Source organism: Canis aureus, chromosome 35 (assembly GCF_053574225.1).
Source record: "Canis aureus isolate CA01 chromosome 35, VMU_Caureus_v.1.0, whole genome shotgun sequence".
In the NCBI taxonomy this organism is placed as follows: Eukaryota; Metazoa; Chordata; class Mammalia; order Carnivora; family Canidae; genus Canis; species Canis aureus.
In genome coordinates, this window is record NC_135645.1 from 12959175 (window position 1) to 12980513 (window position 21339).

General features: G+C 46.2%; 2 protein-coding genes across 2 annotated transcripts in view; one reads left to right on the forward strand and one right to left on the reverse strand.

The window, feature by feature from the left end:
• QTRT2 (queuine tRNA-ribosyltransferase accessory subunit 2) overlaps positions 1 to 21339 on the reverse strand; it is a 144202-nt gene that overhangs the window by 50922 nt on the left and 71941 nt on the right. The window lies entirely within an intron of this gene.
• The window catches only part of DRD3 (dopamine receptor D3), a 45755-nt gene that overhangs the window by 3819 nt on the left and 20597 nt on the right, over positions 1 to 21339 (forward strand). Inside the window, exons 2-3 of the mRNA XM_077884109.1 lie at positions 3727 to 4031; positions 14626 to 14738. Of these exons, the coding sequence (XP_077740235.1) occupies positions 3762 to 4031; positions 14626 to 14738 (383 nt within the window). The 5' untranslated portion in view covers positions 3727 to 3761. The remainder of the gene's footprint in view (positions 1 to 3726; positions 4032 to 14625; positions 14739 to 21339) is intronic.

Sequence of the window (21339 nt, forward strand, 5' to 3'; positions counted from 1 at the left end):
TACATGTCCGGGATGCTGCTAAACATCCTATAATGCACAGGACAATGTCCCCTCGCCCCCCAAAAGAATTATCCAGCCCAAATTGTCAGTAGTGCCAAGACTTTACATATATAATATTATTTGATCTTCAGAATAACCCCATGGAGTCCACATGATATCCTCATTTTACTGATGAGGAGACCAGGTTATCTGTATGAATTACTTAAAGAGTAATTATTAAGTTAAAATTCTCCAGGCTTCCCACTTCTTCCTACCTGAAACAAGTTTGCTATCTGGTAATATAATTATTAGAGGGGGAAAGAGAGGAAAAAGCCCAACCCAGCTCTGTGTTACATAAGCAATGCTAGGAAAGGAAAGGAAAGGAAAGGAAAGGAAAGGAAAGGAAAGGAAAGGAAAGGAAAGGAAAGGAAAGGAAAGGAAAGGAAAGGAAAGGAAAGGAAAGGAAAGGAAAGGAAAGGAAAGGAAAGGAAAGGAAAGGAAAGGAAGAAGAAAGAGAGAGAGAGAAGAAAGAAAGAAAGAAAGAAAGAAAGAAAGAAAGAAAGAAAGAAAGAAAGAAGAAAGAAAGAAAGAAAGAAAGAAAGAAAGAAAGAAAGAAAGAAAGAAAGAAAGAAAGAAAGAAAGAAAGAAAGAAAGAAAGAAAGGTCTAAGGAGGGAGAAAGTTGAAACAATTAGCTGAGAGGCAGAGAGCAATCCAGCATCTCATTCACTTACTGCTTCCATCCCCCACACAAACTCATCAGGAACGGCTTGGACAACCAAGACTTACACCCACCCTCTACTCTAAAGAACCTAAGACCAGAGACGGTACAAAGCAAAAATAATATTAAGTCAGAAATCCATGCAATTATGATTCCAACAGCAGGCACACAACTGATTTTCAGGGTTGAGGGTTTTCTTTTGTTTAATTAGTCATTGACACAGACCTGTACTATTTTTAAGTAGCTGTCAAACCTCAACAGACTAAAAAGTCTAAGATGGTAACAAATATCCCAAGGTTTTCTGCTTCCATCATACCTGACAGGCAAGATGAGCCCAAGCCATCATTAGCCAACTACAGACTCCATGAAAGATTGATTTCCAGCCACTGTTTTCCTAACTGGTCCAGTTGCAGAAAGAAAGGTGTTCTGGGTCTGAGCTGGCCTCAAAGGTAGAAATATCCTTGAACAATCAGAAACCATTGTATTTTTCAAAAAGCTCTTGGCAGCAGCATTGCTATCTCTGGGGTAGCAGCTGCCCTTTCCAAATAATGAGAAAATTATAATTATTATCAAAAACTATTATTATGTTTTAAAATATATTGAGTACAAACAGTGTGCCAAGATAAAGAACAATTTTCTTTAAAACAATTCTCTGAATTCATTCCAAGTCAGCCCCTTACAATCATTTGTTCATTTTAACACTTTCACATTCCAGGATGAAACTATTCAAAATGAGGCACAAAATGACATACATGATTAGGCCAATTCCCTCACCAAAGGAGAGCTTCAGATACCAGGATTGAGAATAAATCCTGGCTACCAAGCCAGCCTCTGCCTCTGCCAGGGCCTAGAGCAAGTGTTCCCATGGAGGCCCATATATTCCATGTCTAAGTATTTTAGTTATAGCCAACAAACCAGTGAATAAAATGTTTAATACTCCTGCCTTGAAAAATATACTTCTGTAACCATCCGGAAGGCCAGGTTTGAAATTATGATTCCTGGGTTTCTTAAGAGTTCAAAACAAAACGTGAGAGGGCAGGAGAAGCTACTTTCCACCCCAAATCCTGCCCCAGGGACTCCATCCTCTTCCCTTGCCATTCAGGGTGTGCCCAAGCTATTCATCTGAGCTCCCCCAAAGAGCTACCTCTTGAGCTCAGGGGCATCAAAGACAAATGACACAGTCTACCCTCAGGGTGACAGATCCAGATTAGGATCTGTGCCTTGGAAACAGACTCCATGCAGTTTGGGCAGAAAATTATGTGATCTTGGTGCCCAGAGTGTGGTTTAGAATGAGAGTATGGACTCTTGGTGGACCTGCTCCTTGGCACTGTGGGAGGGCATGACCTTATCCCATGGGGAGGATATAATAGAGGGGGTCCAGAGTGGGACCCTTTAAAGCACAGATGCCAGGACAGGAGCCCCTCTACCAGCACACAAGGCTTTAATGCACAGGCATTTCCATATATTTCTACAGGACATGGTGATTTTTGTCACTTCCCTCCCCACCGCCACCCCTACCCCAGACACACACAGACCTGGTTGTAAGAGCCCAGAGTCCCTTCTTTAGTGCTGGCCCCAACAGGCTGGTGTCACAGAGGCAGCTGATGGGCTCTGATGCCTTTCCCATCCTAACTCCAAAGTCCTCACAGGTTGAGGATTAGTTCATCCTAGTGGGATAGTGACGTGACAGTTGTTATGGTTTTCAGATGCCAAAGGAGAGTTTTGGAAAAATCATGCTAGTTCTGCCCCTAATAAGTTTTGTGACTTAAGATGTGTTACTCATCTTTCTGGGTCTCAAATCCTCTATTTGAAAAGTGAGAGCTTTGAGCTACATCAGAGGTTTAAAATTTATGGTCATGGGCCATTGGCCTATGGATGTGGGATTTGGGGGGTGGGGGGAGAAGAGACTTCATAGGGTTTAAACACTTCTTTAATTGGTACCAATATTTTAAAATTAGGAGGTTTCAAATAAAATTCCACACATGGACTTTTCCCTAAATATAAAAACCACTGCCCTGCCTCTATATTCCATTACTCTTGAGTCTTTCTCAAGTCAGCATCCCACACCTACCATGCCCCACACAAGACACAACAGAAAGATAAGAAACTAAAGGAAGAGACAGAGGGAGGCATGGGAAAAGGCAAATGGGGACAATAGAAGAGAGAAGAGAGGAAATAAGGCAAGAGGAATGGCAAGATAAGAGAAACAGACCAGTATAGAAAAAGAGATCACACTTAGCTTTCTAGGGATCATACCTTTCACTGTCTTACATATGTAATAGCTCACTTAATCCTCACAAAACCCCTGTGGGATGGATTCCATTATTTCTTCCACTTTACAGAGGAGGAGAATGAAGTTCAGAGAGGTGCGGTAACATGCTTAAGGCCCAACAGTGGCAAGTGGCAGAGCTGGGATCCTAACCCTGCAACAGCTCTCCGTCTCACTCAGAGCCCAAGCACAGCTCGTTCAATGGCCCTGCACAATCTCTCAGTCTTACACCCTTCCACTCTGTACCTGCCTCACTTGCCTCCAGCCGCTCTGGTCTCCCTGCTGCCTTCCACACACCAGCCTGTCCTGCCTCTGTACCTGCTATCCCTTCTGCTTGGACAGACACCTGCATGGTTGACTTCCTCATGTCCTCCAGGTCTTGACTCAGTTGTCACCTTCTCTGCAAGGGCTACCTGAATACCCTGATTAAAAATTGCCCTCAGATATCCTACGCATACACACATAATCCTTCCCATCTCCTTACCTCCTTCTCTGGTTTATCGTTCTCTAAAATGCCTATTATTATCAAACATACTACATCCTCTGTTTATCTTATTTCTTACTGTACTCTCCTCCCCCAGTGGGCCCCAACATGACAGCAGGAATGTGTATCCCTTTTGTTCATTGCTGTATTTCCAGTGCTTAGAATAGTATGAAGTGCTTGATAAGTATTTGTTGAAGCAATACATAAAAATGTACCAAAGCAGCCAATCTCCCAAGAATCAAGTTTTACCGACATTGTTTTCTGTCTCTTCCCAGGAAATCCACCAGGGTCACTCTTCTCCCTCTGGGCCATGACGCCTCTGAGCCAGCTGAGTGGAAACATCAACTCCACCTGTGGGGCAGAGAACTCCACAGGTGCCAGCCGGGCCCGTCCACATGCCTACTATGCCCTCTCCTACTGCGCGCTCATCCTGGCCATCATCTTCGGCAATGGTCTGGTGTGTGTGGCCGTGCTGAAGGAACGGGCTTTGCAGACCACCACCAACTATCTGGTGGTGAGCCTGGCCGTGGCAGACCTGCTGGTGGCCACCTTGGTGATGCCCTGGGTGGTATACCTGGAGGTGAGTGGGCCCCAGCCGCCTGTGTGACCATACTTGTCTTTGTCTTCCCTGAGTTCTTGGCCTTCTGAGCTCAAAATGTTCCCTGCCATGATTCAAGGACTAAGAAGGAAAGAGAGCTCCTGTCATTCTCCCTTTCATGAGGGAACTGAAGGCCTGAGAGCAGCCATTATCCAACATCACTTGCCCACATTAGAACCAAGGATCCAGGAATGATTTTGTTCCTGGGTCTCCAGCATCCAGGTGACTGGACTAGAGCGGTGGGACTCATCCTAAAAATGCATCAGGGTTTTTTTTTTTTAAGATTTTATTTATTTATTCATGAGACACACACATAGAGGCAGAGACACTGGCAGAGGGAGAAGCAGGCTCCCTTCAGGGAGCCTAATGTGTGATTCAATACAAGGACCCTGGGATCACGACCTGAGCCAAAGGCAGACGCTCAACCACTGAGCCACCCAGGTGCCCCTTGCGTCAGGTTCAATCTCTGTGCCAATCACATCTCAAAGATGTGGGGGCTTGGGGGAGGCAGTCAGTGGGCACCTTTATCAGTATTTCAATGTATATAGAGGGGTGGGGATGCACAGGAAGGATGTGGGACAACGGTGAGGGTGGAGGGGGATGCAGTAGGAATTATAGAAAAACCAAAAAAAAAAATTTTTTTAATGAATAAGAGGAAAAGAAAGAAAAAAAACAGTCTGCAAATAGATCAGACTTCTTTTGATAGTGCAGTTACCCTCAGACTCAGCTCTTTCCTCCTGGGTACCAGCTCTCTACAGACTCTGCTACCAAACAGACCAAAACTTCACATTTATATTTTTGATCCCTCCATTAATAGCACAGAGCCCTCACCAGTCAGATAATGCAGCAGACCCTGGAGAATTCTTCTGGAGAGGAAACATTTCTTAAATGTGAAAGTATTTTCATTTGAAAGTGCAAAACAGAGTCAGGAGGTGATCAAGACAAAACATCCATTTGCTAACAAAGGAATCAGGGTGCCTACACCTGTTCAAGGAACAGATATTCTTACTGAGAAAACATTCAATTACTAAAGAGTTTTTTAAAAACACTTTAATGTACTATTAATATGTCTCTCGTGCACTGTGTACCATGCATCATTTTAAAGAGGTATCCAATGAAGGATTAAAATGATGCTATGATTAAGAGAAATTAAAATTCATCAAATTAATATCTCAGTTAATATTAATAGTGAAGGTGACAGTTAATTAAGTATGACATATCACAGGAGAGCAAAAACCTCAAACATAGGCTGCCTAGACTGGTATCCCTATTAAAGAATGATTGGGAACTAAAATTAGACTTATGATCTCAAAGGGGAAACATAAAGGAGAGAAATCAAGGAAATAGAAAAGGAAACGAAAAGCAGAAAAACATCTGGGCTGATTGGGATAGATGTAAAGGTTAAGGGAAGACCTGAAGGAGAACAAAAAGCATTAATTTTTCCCAGTTAGGATAATCCTGATTGTAAAAGATCTTGCAATTATCTTGACTTTTCTGTCAACCCAAACTGACTGAGACAACCTTGAAGTCAGAAGCTATGTCTTTGTTCTTTTTTTTCTGTAGTCCAAACACACTATCTGGCACATAATATATGCTAAATAAATATTTGATATATGAATGATTAAATGAATCTTTCTGTAATGTATGCATTAGATGGGCAATTCCTGCTTATACCATCTGTAGCCATATCTATTGTTTCATTGAGCTGTTTATCTTTTTTACATTCAATAATAATGAGACTGAAAAGGAGTTAGACACCTATGATATTTCTGTTCAAGAGTTAAGGCAGATCAAGTGCTACAAACTAGTATGGATTAGTTAGGGATTCCTAACACCATCATCCCACACCTCAAAGTGTTTCGGTCCACACCTATACATTACAAGGATTCTCACGTCTTTCAGAAGGCTGACTGTCAGAAAGAAATACAGGATGAGGAATTTCACTCTAATAAACATTTTAATTTAATTGCCTCTGAAATAAAACCAGTCATCTGGTATCTATAACAAAGCCACTCAACTGTCCCTTTGTGGTTGCTTCCAGGACTCTGGATAGACCACATTGGAAAATCTCTATAGATACTGGTGTAGGATATTGACCTTGGGATTTTTCCACAGTAGACACCCATGGCATCCCCTTCAAGCCACACCTGCCAAAATTGATGATGTCCCCCTTCTGATGAGCATAGAAAAGCAACTGAGCCCACATAGAGCCAGCATGAAATCTTGCCAAAGGCTTACTGAACTCTCTGCAGGTTGGATCTATGAGTTTTCCCCTATGAGATGAGCTCTGGTAGAGCTCTTGGTTCCCCCTCACAAAAATCAATGTTCATTCTGTCCAATAGGTTAGTTGGTGCAAGTGTTCAGTAATGAAGAGTATGGCTAAATAAGTCTACAAACATATAAAGCAGATTTGGGAGACGTCGCTCCATTGGGAAATGGGCTTTGGGACCTCTTTGGTCTTCCCTAGTTGCTTTAAAGCTCTAGTCAATGCAACTTAATATTTCTGTACCACTTTGCCAACAGTCCACTAAGGTGGACTCTCAATAAAAGATAGAACATGACTTAAAGCAGCCCTAATTAATAGACAACCAGTTAAGATATTAGAAGGTTCTAATCCAAAGGACAGGTCTCTCTAACCCACCACAGTATATATTTTTCTTTTCTTTTTTTAAAGATTTTATTTATTTATTTATTCATGAGAGACATACAGAGAGAGAGAGAGAGGCAGAGACACAGGAAGAGGGGGAAGCAGGCTCCATGCAGGGAGTCCGATGTGGGACTCGATCCCAGGATCATGCCCCGGGCCAAAGGCAGGCGCTAAACCACTGAGCCATCCAGGGATCCCTCTATTTTTCTTCACCTTAAATATTTGCCTGCTTTCTGTGGACCTCAGAAGCAGATAGGGTATCTCAATGAGAGAAAAGAGTAGTTTGAGCCCTTAAAGGGACTATGAATGTATCTCAGAGAAGAGCACAGCATTATTCTCACTAACTTATCTAATGGTGGTACAGTTTGAGTAACTGGCCTAGTAATTACAAGCTTATACCTAAGAGCTCCCTTGAAAGAGGAAAGGATGCAGTGTTGACCACAGCACAGAGACCACTGTAGGCTTGAGGGCCCCCAAGAGGACAGCACAGAAATGAGAACACCATGTGGTAGCCACATTAACTGCCAAATTCACAGCTTCCTGTGCTTTGATTTGAATACATCTATCTTCTTTGAAGGAAATATTGGCTCATACTGGCCAGATACCTTCCCTCGAAGGAAATTTGCCTAATTTTTCCAGGCACCAGTGTGTATGGCTATAAACATTGGAAAACTTTACTAGGCATGGCTTAAACAAATAGGAGTAACTTCTCTCACACAACCAGAATTCTGGAGGAAGGTTGTTGGTGTTGATTCAGCTGTCCCATGGTGTCATGAAAGACCAATCTCTTCTACCCGTGGCAAACTGGCTTACTTCCTTATGCTCTTCATAGGGTGGCTGCCATGGCCCTCAGCATCATGGCAGTATTCATAAATAGGATGGGTGAGGACAGCAAAGAAGGAAACGGGAGGAGCCCTTTCCTGGGACGCCTGGGTAGCTCAGTGGCTGAGCATCTGCCTTTGGTTCAGGTCATGATCCCGTGGTCTTGGGATCAATTCCCACATCAGGTTCCTCTCAAGGAGCCTGCTTCTCCCTCTGCTTATGTCTCTGCTTCTCTCTCTCTCTCTCTGTCTCTCATGAATAAATAAATAAAATCTTAAAAAAAAAAAAAAAAAAGCCCTTTGCCTGGAGTGCCTCAAAGCATCCCCTAAGGGACTTCACTTAAGTTTAATTAGCCGAAATTGGATCATAAGGGAAGGATACAGGGGAGGATAGAAAAGAAAGTGAAAATATGGGTTTTACTTAAAAAGAAGACGTGGTATGGGGAACTGCTGTGAGATAGACAAATAAAATGTCATAGGACATTGTGCTTCTGGAATTCACCAGGATGAATGTTACCCTGCACAGCATTATGCTATGAGAAAGACTCAGAACTGGGCGTCAGATGTCTTGGAATCAAGGGAATAAGATGGAGGTGACAAGCATACTTAACCTATCTCATAGCTTGATGTTAGGCTTCACCATTGCCAATGGAGAAAGTGCCTTGATAACTAAAAAATGTGAGCTATAAACATCTTAGTTAAGACACTTTTAACATTAAGTAAAAGAAAACTTAATTCTAATTGACTTAAACAATAAACAGAATGCATTGTTCTTTAAAAGTCCTGTGGTAGGGTGGGCTACAGGCATAGTTTGAGCAGGATCCCAGCTCCATTTCTCTACAGTTCTCTCAGCTTCCTTCTATGTGTTGACATTATCCACAACATAGGGCAAGCTATAGACCTCACATGTGTGCACCACACCATTCACACCAAGACAGAAAATCTTTGTCCAGAATTTCTAGTAGAAGTGTCAAGGAGTACTTTGATTGGACTGGCTTCTGGCACTTGATTTTCTCTAATCACTGGATAGAAGAGTTGGTTTAGCACACGGAAGGAACACATCAAAGACCTGCTCAGGAATTTCATGGATTCCCAGTGGAATTCAAGGACTATTGCAATGAAGGCAGAGGACAGCCAGCAAGTACATACCACAGTGGCTTTCACCGTACCATTCTCATCATTAAGGCACACAGGAGCGTGGGCTTGGCCTGGGAGACTAGCAGGGGCTGGTCACTGACATTCATCGGTTTTCTTTGTCCTCAGGCCTAGCAGAGGAATTCAGGATGAAAATCATACAAGTAATCTCAGGGTAGGTTATATGGCAGAGGGCCCTCGCCTGGCTCTCTTTAATTCAGCTTGCCGCATTTTCTCGAAAACTCGCTTCTGTGCCATAACAAATAGTTCTATCTCTGATTCCCTCTCAAGTTTTTAATTTCCTGCTTTAGAAGCTGCAGTCTGTGTGGAGCTCCCTCTCCAAGCACAAACATCCCATTTTGTTCCACTCGGTTAAGCACCTTTTGTGATGTTTAATGCACTTATATCAGGGCAGAAAGGCAACGCAAGCAGCCAGAGGAACATTTAGAATACTAAACTCAGAATACTTGGGTCCCAGTGTGGACAGGAAAAAAGATGTGAGAATAGAGTAATATAGACCAAGCCAAAAAGAGTGGGGGCGGAGGGGGGGCATTCAGACAGAGAGTCCCACCACAGGCAGTGATCAAGGTCAGATAGTGATGATGGGAAAGAGCAACACTATTTTGGGAGAGACGAACATTTGGGCCTTGTAATGACATTGATTGTTTTTTTTTTTTTTTTTTTTTTTTGACATTGATTGTTAAAAATAAAGGAGGGTCTGCATTTTCAATGGGTTCTCCCATGACTCTTACACATCTAAACGCATCTAAACTTTGAGCAGTTCTGAGCAAAACCTTTATTACAGAGAGCTGCTTGTTCAAAATACAGACTGCTGGGTCTACCCCAGATCTACCAAACCCGAATTTCCAGGGGAAAGTCTGCAGTAATTGTACCAGTGCCCCTCCCCAGCCCTGGGTAATTTGTGCAGGCACCTGGTCACCTGCTACAAACTGACATTTAGGAACCACTAATCTATAAACCACCCCCCATCTCACAGATGAGGAAATTGAAATTCAGATCATTGGATCCCCTATCTTGCCTCACAACAATCTCTCTGCCCCCCAAAAAGATTCCAAACGTAGCAAACAAAAGTGGACTGAAGAGGCTAGAGAAGTCCATTTTTGTGCCTTGGACACCTCCCCAAACAACTAAAAATCCATCTGCTAGAGCAGGAATTCTTAATCAGGGGAGTCCATCAACTTGGACGTAAATAAAATCACTTCTTTATTTTCACTAAACTGAAATTTAGTATTTTCTTCAAGTATGAATATAGGCATTAACCAGAGCAGAAGAAATCCTTAGTGTCACCAGTTGAAATCACAGATATTTATATTTTCAAATCACATTACAATTGTCGCAGATACCTTGAAATACCATTGACATTCACCAGTACTTTGAAATCATGAGAATTTTGGACTGGTCGCTATGTTTTGTTACTTAATGCATTATTAAAGAAGCACATATATTCAAATACTTTGGTCATTACATTTCAATATAATTGGTATTCTTTGTGATCCGTTATATTTTATTATATTCACTTAAAAATATTCTTCTGAGAAGGGAACCATGAGACCAAAGGGATCCATGGGACACAGAATGCTCAAGGAGCCCTGCTTTTAGGGATGACCATTTCTGAAGACAATATCATGCCCCTGGATCCCAGACCAGTGTTTCCCAAGCCTCCTTAGGAAGCAGAAGAATTCACTGGAGGGACTTATTATTCTGAGTGGGGCCTGGGAATCATTTTGTTTAATAAGAGCCTTAGGTGATTTGGGAAATGCTGCCTTATAATCAGTAAATTTGGGAAATGCTGCCTTAGGCTGTGTCTGTTGGAAATCAATAGCCAACTTCAGTACCTGAAGACACTTTCTTGCTTACTCCCACCTTCTGTATTGCCAAAGGGAGTTAGTTATATTCATTAGCAAGTGAGAGTTAACACCACCTGGCTACTGAGAATTCTGTAGTGAGCTACTCATTAGAATTTAGGAGAAAGGTAAAATCATGTCTCTAAAGAGCCCTAAACCCATCAGATTTTGGTCTTGCTTTTTTTTTTTTTTTTCTGCTTTAATTTCAAAATTCCCTTTCCCTTTTATGTTCCCCCCCACACTCTGCCCTTACCTCACCATCTGCACTGTTCTCATTGTATCACAGTTATTTTCTTAGTGTCTCTCTCCTGGGCCCTCTCTTCACCCACACCCACTCACACGTGAGCCCCCAGCAGTGGCGTGGCAAGGTGCTACCCACTGAAAAGCAAAATAGAGCGATCGGGAATATGAAGAATCTGAAATTCCAGCTTCTTTACCAGCTACGTGTCCTTAGGCAAATCACTCAACCGTTCTCAGTCTCCATTTCTTTACCTATAACATTGGAAATAATATTTACCTCATCAGGTTGCTATGAGACCATGTGTGAGAGTTGCTTAAGCATGGTGTTGGCCCTTTGCAGCTCTATGGACTGCTTACTATTATTTACTTGATGTGCAGGACTCCAGTAATTTTTTTTAAGTTTTTCCATTACACGTGCCACCAGTTAGAGACTCATCTTAAGGAGTAAGCTCCAGGGAAGGTTAAATGATGGCATCTTAGTGGGAGTTACTTCAGTCTGCTGATCAGATCATTTGGGGGTTTTTTTTGTTTTTGTTTTGTTTTGTTTTGTTTTTTTGACACTTAGCTGAGATTAAGGAGAATGGGACTTTTTCTAGCAGAATTGGAGATGGGAGAAGAGGACAGTCAAAATAGGGTGGCACAGGAGAAGCCAAGGGACAGCTAGAAGGGCTTTGGCCCTGCGGGGCAAAAGAAGCAGGGTACCAAAAACCTTGCCAAGTGTGTGCTTTCACTAGACCCCAAGGCCAGCAGCCACCTCTATCTTTTGCACTATTTTTGGAACTCTGTGATGAAGGCAATCAGAGAGAAAGGAGTGCCATTTCCTAGAAGGGAGGTGATGCAGCGTGTCACACAAAAATCCTTGATGAGCGCATGGTTTTCTCCCTGCCCCTTGCGTCTGCCCATTCCCATCATTTTCCAACAACTGCCCCCTCCTGACTCGACGCTCAAGCATAGCAGGGCAGGTCACAGCCTACATTCCAATGCCCTGTCTGCCTCTGCTAGCTGTGCCACCCCCGGTGAAGTACTAGACCCTTTCCCAGGTTTTGTCCCTTTTTCTGCAGTGAAAACAGTAGCCACCTGTCACGGGATTATAAGCAGCAATAGAGGCCTTGTATGTAAAGTGCTTTGTAGAACATCAGACTTTGTAAGCATTCAGTAAACGTTAGCTAGTAGTATTAATACAGATTATGTCAGAGACCATTCACTCTTCCAGAATATACTTGCCCGCTGGGTACTGCTCTAGGAGCCGAGGATGCAACAGCAAACAAGTCAAAGTCCCTGCTCCTACAGAATTAAGTAACAGCCATTTACTTTCCTAGCAAGTAAGTATATAATTTGTTCCCAAAAAGCTTTAAGAGCATATACAGTTAAAAACAAATTCAGTTTTCAGAATCTAAACTTTCAAAACTATAGAAATTCCCCAAATGGGGATCCCTGGGTGGTTCAGCAGTTTAGCGCCTGCCTTTGGCCCTGTGATCCTGGAGACCTGGGATCGAGTCCCATGTCAGGTCCCTGCATGGAGCCTGCTTCTCCCTCTGTGTCTCTGCCTCTCTCTCTCTCTCTCTCTCTCTCTGTGTGTGTGTGTGTCTCATGAATAAATAAATAAAATCTTTAAAAAAAGAAAAGAAATTCCCCAAATGGGTCATGTGGGTAAGTGACCCATGGAAAAGTAAGTTCTCAATAAACATTAGATTGTATTAACGATGTTAAGACCTCATGATGATCTTATTTTATTTAAGAATAAGATTATTTTATTTAAGAATACCTTGCTCCTCAGTCATCATATAAATTCTTCAAGGACAGGACCCGAAGTACATTTTTAAAACTTCTTAAAACACATAACAAATCCTCCTTCTATGAACTAAGTATCAGGGGCTTCACAACTACTTGCTTTATGAATGAATGAATTAACTAATTAATTAACTAACCATCAAACCCACAGCAAGCACTGGAGCTTGCTGTCGTCATAACTATCCTCTCTCACCTACATTTTCACTCTCAGCTTACAGACACAGACAGATTTTCACAACTTTGCAAAACAAAAAGTGAGGTTTACCCAATTTAATACATAAATTACGTAATAGACACATGTTAAAATGAGACCTAGTATACAAAATTCAACCTCTGCAAGAAGCTTTTACAGCATACAACCATCCTATGTACTGAGAAAACCATCCTTTATTCTCCTGGATCCCTTAAATCGTAGTGCTATTATGACTATACAGTTCCCTTTTTATGAGTTTCTCATTCTCAGAATTCCTATAAATTCATATTAGGCCTTATTTATACAAAGCCAAACGGCTGAACTAAAAGAAAGTGAATCTGCAACCTAATGAACAAAAATAATGACTTCTTCACTAGTTTGAACTTTTCATTGTTGCTTTTCAGCAAAATATCTTTGGTCAGGGTTTCTCAAAATAGAGTCTGGAGATGACTAACTATAGGGCTAAAATCAGATGCTGAAAAGAAATAAATCTAAGGGGAAAGACGTGATTGGGGTGAGAGGCTTTCAGAACCTTTCTTTAGTGGGCTAAATCAGGAATGAACAGGAAAGTGTCCTGGCCATGTAATAAGAATCTTGGGTGACAAAAAGTCACCAGAGCAACAGCACCATCTTTACACACTCTCTCGTTTGCTCAATATCTGTTTTTCCCTTAAGAAGCTACTTTAGAGGCTACTGTACCTATTTTTCACTCCCGTTCCTCTTAAATAGCCATCGGTCCAGCCCAGCAGGGATATCATGAGCACAGCTACAGCTGGGGGCACGAAGCTTCATGGGGTTTCTCTTTGAGAACCATAGTCACCGCAGACAGGAAGCTGGCAAACGCACAAAGGCCTCAGGACCCAAGAATTGGAGTCTATGGACACTCTGAAAGTGACAATCTCCCTGACATATCGCTCTGGTTTGATTAGATGATGTTAAACATTTCAAAATAAGATAGAAATGTGCTAGAATCTATATTCAATTACCTAAGTTCCTGACTCTGTAAGCATTACTGGGAGGAAGTTTCAGAGCTTGGAACATACGTGTAAATGCGTGAAGTTGGGACTGTCCTCACTGGTGCTATGAGTGGTAGAGAGGACCTGAGCGCCTTTCCAATGCCCTGGACCCCTTCCCCACCCCCACCCCCCAGCTCCTGGGAACTGAAACCAGGGTGTTCAAGGCAGGCACACTGGCACAGACTTATTTCACAGAGGTTCTTACAGATATGCTTCCAAGCTTTAAAAACAGAAGCCAGCTAGATTTTCATTTTAGAGGTAAGTTCCATGACAAATGTGCCCTCCGCTTATTTCCTGAGTATATGGTGAGCTTTCCGCTGTGGGGAGGGCTTCAGAAAGGCAGTGTGGGCACAGTGCACACATCTGGCTCTCACCCAAGCTCTTTCACTACCAGCTGGACATCTATGGGCATCACTTAACCACAATGAGCTTTAGTTGCCTCCTGAGTTTGAACTAGATCAATAATTCTCAAGCCTTGGTGGATGGGTATGGGGACAGGGGGAACTGGAGGGAGTATTTAAAAAATGAAAATTCATTGGCTCCAGCTTCAGAGATTCTGACTCAGTTGGCCTAGAGAAGGGTTCAGAAACTGTATCTTTAATGAGCACCCCACTGTGGACCACACTTTGAGAGACATTGGACTAATTCCAGCTCTAATGTTCTAACATTCTGTGAATTTGTCCTTCCTTGAACAACCATCTTGAGCAGCCGGGCACTCCCTCAGCGTCTGCCTGCCCTTGGCAACAAGAGTACTGACCACATGGAGGGTATGTGGAGGGTAGCCTCAGGAAGACAGCAGAGTTGACTGGGTTTTGTGGGGGAGGTGGCGGTGGGGGGGCTATACTAACAGCCTTGTCTCTGCCGCTCAGGTGACAGGTGGAGTCTGGAACTTCAGCCGTATCTGCTGCGATGTTTTCGTCACCCTGGATGTCATGATGTGTACAGCCAGCATCCTGAACCTCTGTGCCATCAGCATCGACAGGTAGGGCTGGGATTCCCCTTCCAGCAGGTTCAGGCTGCTAGGTGGTACAGGAAACCAGCCTGGGGAAACTGCTCCTGCTGTGTATGATGCCCAGGCTTTGCCTTGGAGGTCCCTGGGGTCTCTGCCAAGTAGGACTTAATCACTAGGACATTTTCTCCTCTCTCTTTTTCTTTTAAACTATGATTTGCAGTAGAGAAGGGACCCCTGTGGCAGGAGAAAAACAATCATCCTATAAGCTTTCCTGGCCTTTCCTGCTTCCCAGACCCCTAAAGAGGATTCTGGTTTTGCCTTTTTGCCATCCTTTAGGGCTTTTGTGATTCCTCATGGAGAGCAAATGGGGGATGGAGGAGGGGGAACAAGGCCAGAAGGTGAGCCAACAAGAGTTGGGAGGAAAGTTTCTTGTGACTATTTTGTTGTTTTTTTTGGTAAAGTGGGGGAAGAAAGGAGGGGGAAGAGGGAGAGAAGAGAGAAAACCTTGGGAGGATTTGCAAGGAAGCAGAGAGGAGAGAAGTGGATGGGAGAAGGGCAATCGCAGGAACTATGGCTGTGATCTAGCTATTTATTCATTTCCTTCATAGAGTTTAAGGTAAACAAGTAAACAATGATGTTCATTTTGAATTGCTTTTTGGTTGCTGGTGTGGATCTTTGTGATTATGACTCAAACCGGCACATGTTCCACCTGAGTGGCATGGCTTTCCATCCCGAGGAATGAAGAGTGTGCTGCCCTGGCCCTGGGGCACCTCTCTTCCTCGCTTCTCCTCTTGTTGTGTTTTTTTCCCTCTTTTCCCTTTTCCCAGCCTGGGCCTTGGACGTCCCCAGGGCTCCCCTGGACATCTCCAGGCCCACAGAGAGCCCTGGGAAAGGAGTTTGCTCTCTGCAGCCCAGGGCCTCTGTTGCCACTCAAGGGCCTCCAACCTTCCCTTCTTTGGGTCCCCTCTCACTGTCCTCCCCACCCACTGTCCACCTCTTCTCTGTCCTCCACTCCTCCCAGAAGTACCATATACCCACTCCTTAGCCTGAACAGGGGAGCCCAAACAAGGTCTGCCAATCATTGAGAACTTACCACCCAGTGCTAAGGCTCTGACACACACTCACTCCTTCATTCTATCTTCACAACAACTCAACTGCTACTATTGACTTCATTTCCAGTTTCTTAGGGGAAGGAAGGAATTTGCCTAAAGTCACATCCTCATAGGGAGCCGTGCCAGCACTGGAATTCATGTCTATCTGACTCCAAGTTCATAACCTCAGGCTTTGTGCTAAGCCTCCTCAAATCTCTAGCTACACCTCTACGATCTCCCCTGAGTTTCAAGCCACCTTACCACCTGGATAGCTCACTGGCTCCTTAAAATGTTAAAAGCCAAACCCTCAAACCCTCAAAGCACCAAACCATCTTGACTTGATCATCCCTTATTGGCAGCATCATTGCCTCATAATCTCAGGTTTGGTTCCACTCCTCTCTCTTCCTCATCTAAGCAGACAAGGCTTATAGACTCTATTTTTGCCATTTCTTCCCCAAATTTGCCCCTATCTTTCCTTTCTTTTTTTTTTTTTTTTTTTTTTTATCTTTCCTTTCTTACCGTGCCTGCTTATTTTAGGTTCCTATGACCTCTCACTGGACTTTTACCACAGCCTCCTAACTGGTCCTACACGCCACTCTCAGAATTATTCCCCCAGCAATAAAGTCCAAATGTCCATTGCGCTCCCTCCATGGAGCACTGTCTTCTTCGCCATCTCCTTGGCCTGTGGAATAAATGTTAGAATTACCTTCCCAGCCTAGGATTTTAAGTTTTCTGCACTATGGCCTCAATCTATCTTTCATTCTCGTCTCTTTCTGGGTTGCTCCATGGCCTCTCTTCCTTCAAAGTCTACCACACCCTGGCCCACGAAGCCCTGGCAAATTTCTACCACTTGATTCCATTGCCCCTGAACTCTCATAGTGCTTTCTCTGTAACTATCATAAGGCATCTCTAGCCTCCCTTTAGCTAGAGGTCCTAAAGCAGGTCTTCCTCATTTCCCCTCCTTTGACATTTACACACCCCCACCCCCAGGGTTGTGTCCTCTCCATCAACAGCCTAAACTCCCTTTCATGTGCTAAGTTGAGAATCTTGAATAACAACCAAAGAATGAACCTGGAAACCCCACCCTCTAATGATACTACTGCAGACCATCCATCCAGCGAACTGGATAGTCTTTTGACTTTTATCACTTGATTGGCTCTCCAACTGAGAAAGAAAATCAAAGAACATGGCCAGAAGGCTGGGACTCACACCATTAAAGAATGTGTTTAAAAATAAAGGGAGATAGTTGCATAGTTCTATAAATACACCCCAAAACACTGAATTGTACGCTTTAAATGAATGAATTGTGTGATATGTGAATTATATCTTGATAAAGCTGTTTTAAAATGAGGGGATCGTTAGGGATTTTATAATATTTTTAGCTCTCTGAGAATAGAACTCTGCTTATAACATGTAAGCCTTTTGTGTGATTTCCGGACATTTAGTACCTAAATATATAAGTGACATAAGTAGCAGCCTGCATCTGGTTTGCTGTATCATCACCTCTACCACCCAAAAACTCTTACAGTAGTCCTAGCTCTTCATCACCCATGTGCCTCCCTGCTGTGCCAAGTACAGACGTTGAACAAAGAATATTAAACTGAATCGAGTGGTCCTTGCCTGAGGTAGCCAGGGTTTAGAGCACAGATATGCCCCTTCAGAAAGAACATGAGCGACTGGGTGAAGATGAGCCTTGGAGCAGGGAGCTTAGAGGCAGCCCCCCTCCTGGCTTCCCAGTTCCCAGCCTTCCTCTGTACTCTCTTAAGATTGTGCCTCCACACTCCACCCACACACAGTCGCACACGTGGGGCCTGCAGGTGAGGTGGTACGGGCTGTGTCCCGCACAAGCGTTTGGGAACTGAGTTCAGCCAGTGTTTCTTTGCAAACCTTGAGTCGGCCAGGAGAGGGTGCCTTTTTCCAACCTGCACGAGAGCACCATTTCACTGGCAGCAGCTGCCCTTGACATACACTTCCACTTTTCACCACAACCAACAAGAATAAACCTTGAATTGGCTTCTGTCCCATGGAGGAAAAGCCCCAGAATGCATTGCCCTCACCACCTGAAATCTGAAGAACAAGCCATGCCTTGGCCCCAAGGGAGAAGGAAGCTTTCTTCTTGTATGTTGACATGAACCCATCCTCATCAAACCTAAAGATGGAGCCTCTTCTCTGTTCTAGGAGTGAGACTCGGCCTTGGAAAAGCTGTCTCCATCATCCTTCACGGCAGCGTGCAGTACACAGCATTAAATTCTGTTCATGGGATGCCAAATAGCTGGTCAATTCATTAAAAATGCAGTCATTCATGCAGACCTTTGGTCTGCACACAATGCTACTCACCAGTCTGACACACTTGACCAAATGGATTCAGCATTTTTTGGCCATGAAGCCCTGGTATGTAATAACAGGGTAGTAAGAGCTAGGAAAGGAAACGAAATGATAAAAAGAGGTTTTGAAAGCAAGTAATACTATTGTCATTAGATTCTTAGGCATAGCCCTGGATGCTTGGATTAATGCTGCCTTTTCTTTTTTAAAAAGCACAAGCCCCTACCACCCCCCCCCCTTGGCGCCTTGCCTCCCCAGGGGGCCAGCCCCCTCCCACAGCATCCTGGGTCAGAACTAGCTCAGGGAGAGGGCTGAGAAAGTGTCAGAGGAGGAGGACGCGTTCTGATCGGTGAGAATTAGAGTCCTCCGCTAGGGGCCCAGGAATAATGCAACCAAATTCATTCACCAGGGAGTTCTTTAAGTGGCTCTCAAATGGCACCCATCACACAGGCAAGCCTCCGCGTCTTTGCAGCAAGCACAATAGGTACCAGATGAGTCACAGGCACCTTGGATTTTTCGTTTGCATCTAAATAAGCACTTTATATTTGCAAAGGGCTTTCCAGTCATTTGCAAAAAGCTTTCTCCTTCAACAATTCCACGAGGGGAGTCCACAGAACTAAAGATTTATTGAGCCCCCTGTCTGACCAAATAAAAGGTGGTGAAAAGCAGCCCGCACAGAGCTCCGGGGCTCATTAAACCCAGGCAGGGAGTTAGACTCCGGCCCTCCCACCCAGGCCAGCCTCCTTCCTCCCCCACTGCCCGCTTCCTGAGGGGGCACCCCAATCGGTCCCCCCCACACACACACACACCTCCTGCCCTAGGACAGGGCTTCAGGTGGAGGTCACATTTTGCCAGGATCCCAAGACTTTTGGTAGAGTGACAAGCCTACGACCCCCAGTCGCAGACCTGGGAGTCAGAGATGTCACAGAGGCTCCCAGGGGCTCCCGCAGCCTCTTGGCCGAGTCTGGGGCTAGAACCCGGGCCTCCCGACTCCACTACAGTGAGTGCCCGTCACTGGCCGCAGTAGGGCTGGGGCACCAACGGCGCGCCCCTGGCCATGCCAGCACCCACGACTGACGTGCTATTTCCTTGGAGTAGAAGAAGCATATTGCCCACGTCTTCGTGCCCTGGCTCCTCCGGCTCATCTCAACTTGCATGAGTCTAAACGCAGCTACCATTTCTGGAGCACGTACACGGGCCAAGCAAAGAGCTTTTCACTATTGCTAACCCTCACGATACCCCGGCAAGATGGGGGTGTTATCCTCACTTCACAAGTGAGGAGTGTGAGGCTAGACTGTGTAGCCTGCCCAGCTCACACCACTGGTAGGCGCGGGAGTCACAATGCAGTCGCCCGGTCACCGTCTTTCTTGAACAGCCCAGAGCTGCAGGCCGCAGGGGCGCCTACCACCCTCTGGGCCCCCAGCTCTGGAGCCCCCCGCTGCCTGGCTATGCCCTCTGGGCCCCCAGCTCTGGAGCCCCCCCTGCTGCCTGGCAACCCCTCTGGGTCCCCCAGCTCTGGAGCCCCCCCCACCCCCCCGCTGCCTGGCTACGCCCTCTGGGCCCCCAGCTCTGGACACCACCCCACCACTGCCTGGCTACGCCCTCTGGGCCCCCCCAGCTCTGGAGCCCCCCTGCTGCCTGGCTACGCCTCTGGGCCCCCCAGCTCTGGAGCCCCCCCGCCTGGCAACCCCTCTGGGCCCCCCCAGCTCTGGAGCCCCCTGCTGCCTGGCTATGCCCTCTGGGCCCCCCAGCTCTGGAGCCCCCTGCTGCCTGGCTATGCCCTCTGGGCCCCCCAGCTCTGGAGCCCCCTGCTGCCTGGCTATGCCCTCTGGGCCCCCCAGCTCTGGAGCCCCCCCCCCCGCCTGGCAACCCCTCTGGGCCCCCCAACTCTGGAGCCCCCTGCTGCCTGGCTATGCCCTCTGGGCCCCCCAGCTCTGGAGCCCCCTGCTGCCTGGCTATGCCCTCTGGGCCCCCCAGCTCTGGAGCCTCCCCCCCGCCTGGCAACCCCTCTGGGCCCCCCAACTCTGGAGCCCCCTGCTGTCTGGCTATGCCCTCTGGGCCCCCCAGCTCTGGAGCCCCCCCCCCGCCTGGCAACCCCTCTGGGCCCCCCAGCTCTGGAGCCCCCTGCTGCCTGGCTATGCCCTCTGGGCCCCCAGCTCTGGAGCCCCCACCGCCTGGCTACAAAATCCGCCTCTACCTCCTAATAGCAGTGTGACCCGCAGCAAGGCCGTCAGCCTCTCTGGGCCTCAGCTCCCCTCACTGCTCCGTGGAGATCATAGCAACAAGAGTTAGCACAAGGATTAAATAAGTTAATATATGTGAAGCACTCCAACAGTTGCCTGGCATAGAGAAAGTTGACATACTTGTTTGTTTGATCAATACCTTCAACGTTCCTTTTAAGGTTCCCAGGAGCAAGGGGACAGATACCCATAAATGCATGGATAGGAAGAATCACAGATCCCTCGGGGCCGGCACCGCAAGATGACAACAATAACAACACTGGTTTTTTGGATGCTGAATAGGTACCAGGCATGGTGCTAAAGGACTTCGCAGAATAATCTTTTTTTTTTTTTTCTTTTTCTTTTTCTTTTTTTTTTTAATGCATGAGAGACACAGAGAGAGGCAGAGGGAGAAGCAGGCTCCATGCAGGACTGGATCCCGGGTCCCCAGGGTCACGCCCTGGGCCAAGGCAGCAGCTCAACCGCTGAGGCCCCGGGCCCCCCCGCAGAGCTCAGCTTAGGCAACGTTCCTAACAGCCGTCTCCTGCTGCATCGTTTCCCCTAAGGTGCAGATAAGGACACTGAGTCTCAGGGCAGCCTTAGTGCCCCCCCCCCCCCCCCAGGCCACACCGCTAAGCGCAAGAACGGGGATTCCCAGCTCCCGGGCTCAAGCACCTTGCGCCCCGCCGGGGTCCTGGCCACGCCAGGGAGCGCGCAGCGAGCCAGGGGAGCCCGGGCCAGGGGGCGAGGGGGCGAGGGGGGCCCGTCCGGGGGGCCGAGGCGGAGCAGCCGGCTCCCCTCCCCCTCCCCGCCCCCCACCCGGCCCGGGAGGCCCGCAGGTGCGCGGCGCCGGCAGCTCTCGCTGCGTTAGGGTGCCCTCCGATGGCCGGCTGCGGAACTGCACCCGCTGCGACCCCGCGGGCGGGCTCCGGGCCGCGCATCCTGCGCGCAGGCCTATCGGGGGCGCGGTGCTCCCCGTTGATTCCAAAGTTTCCGTCG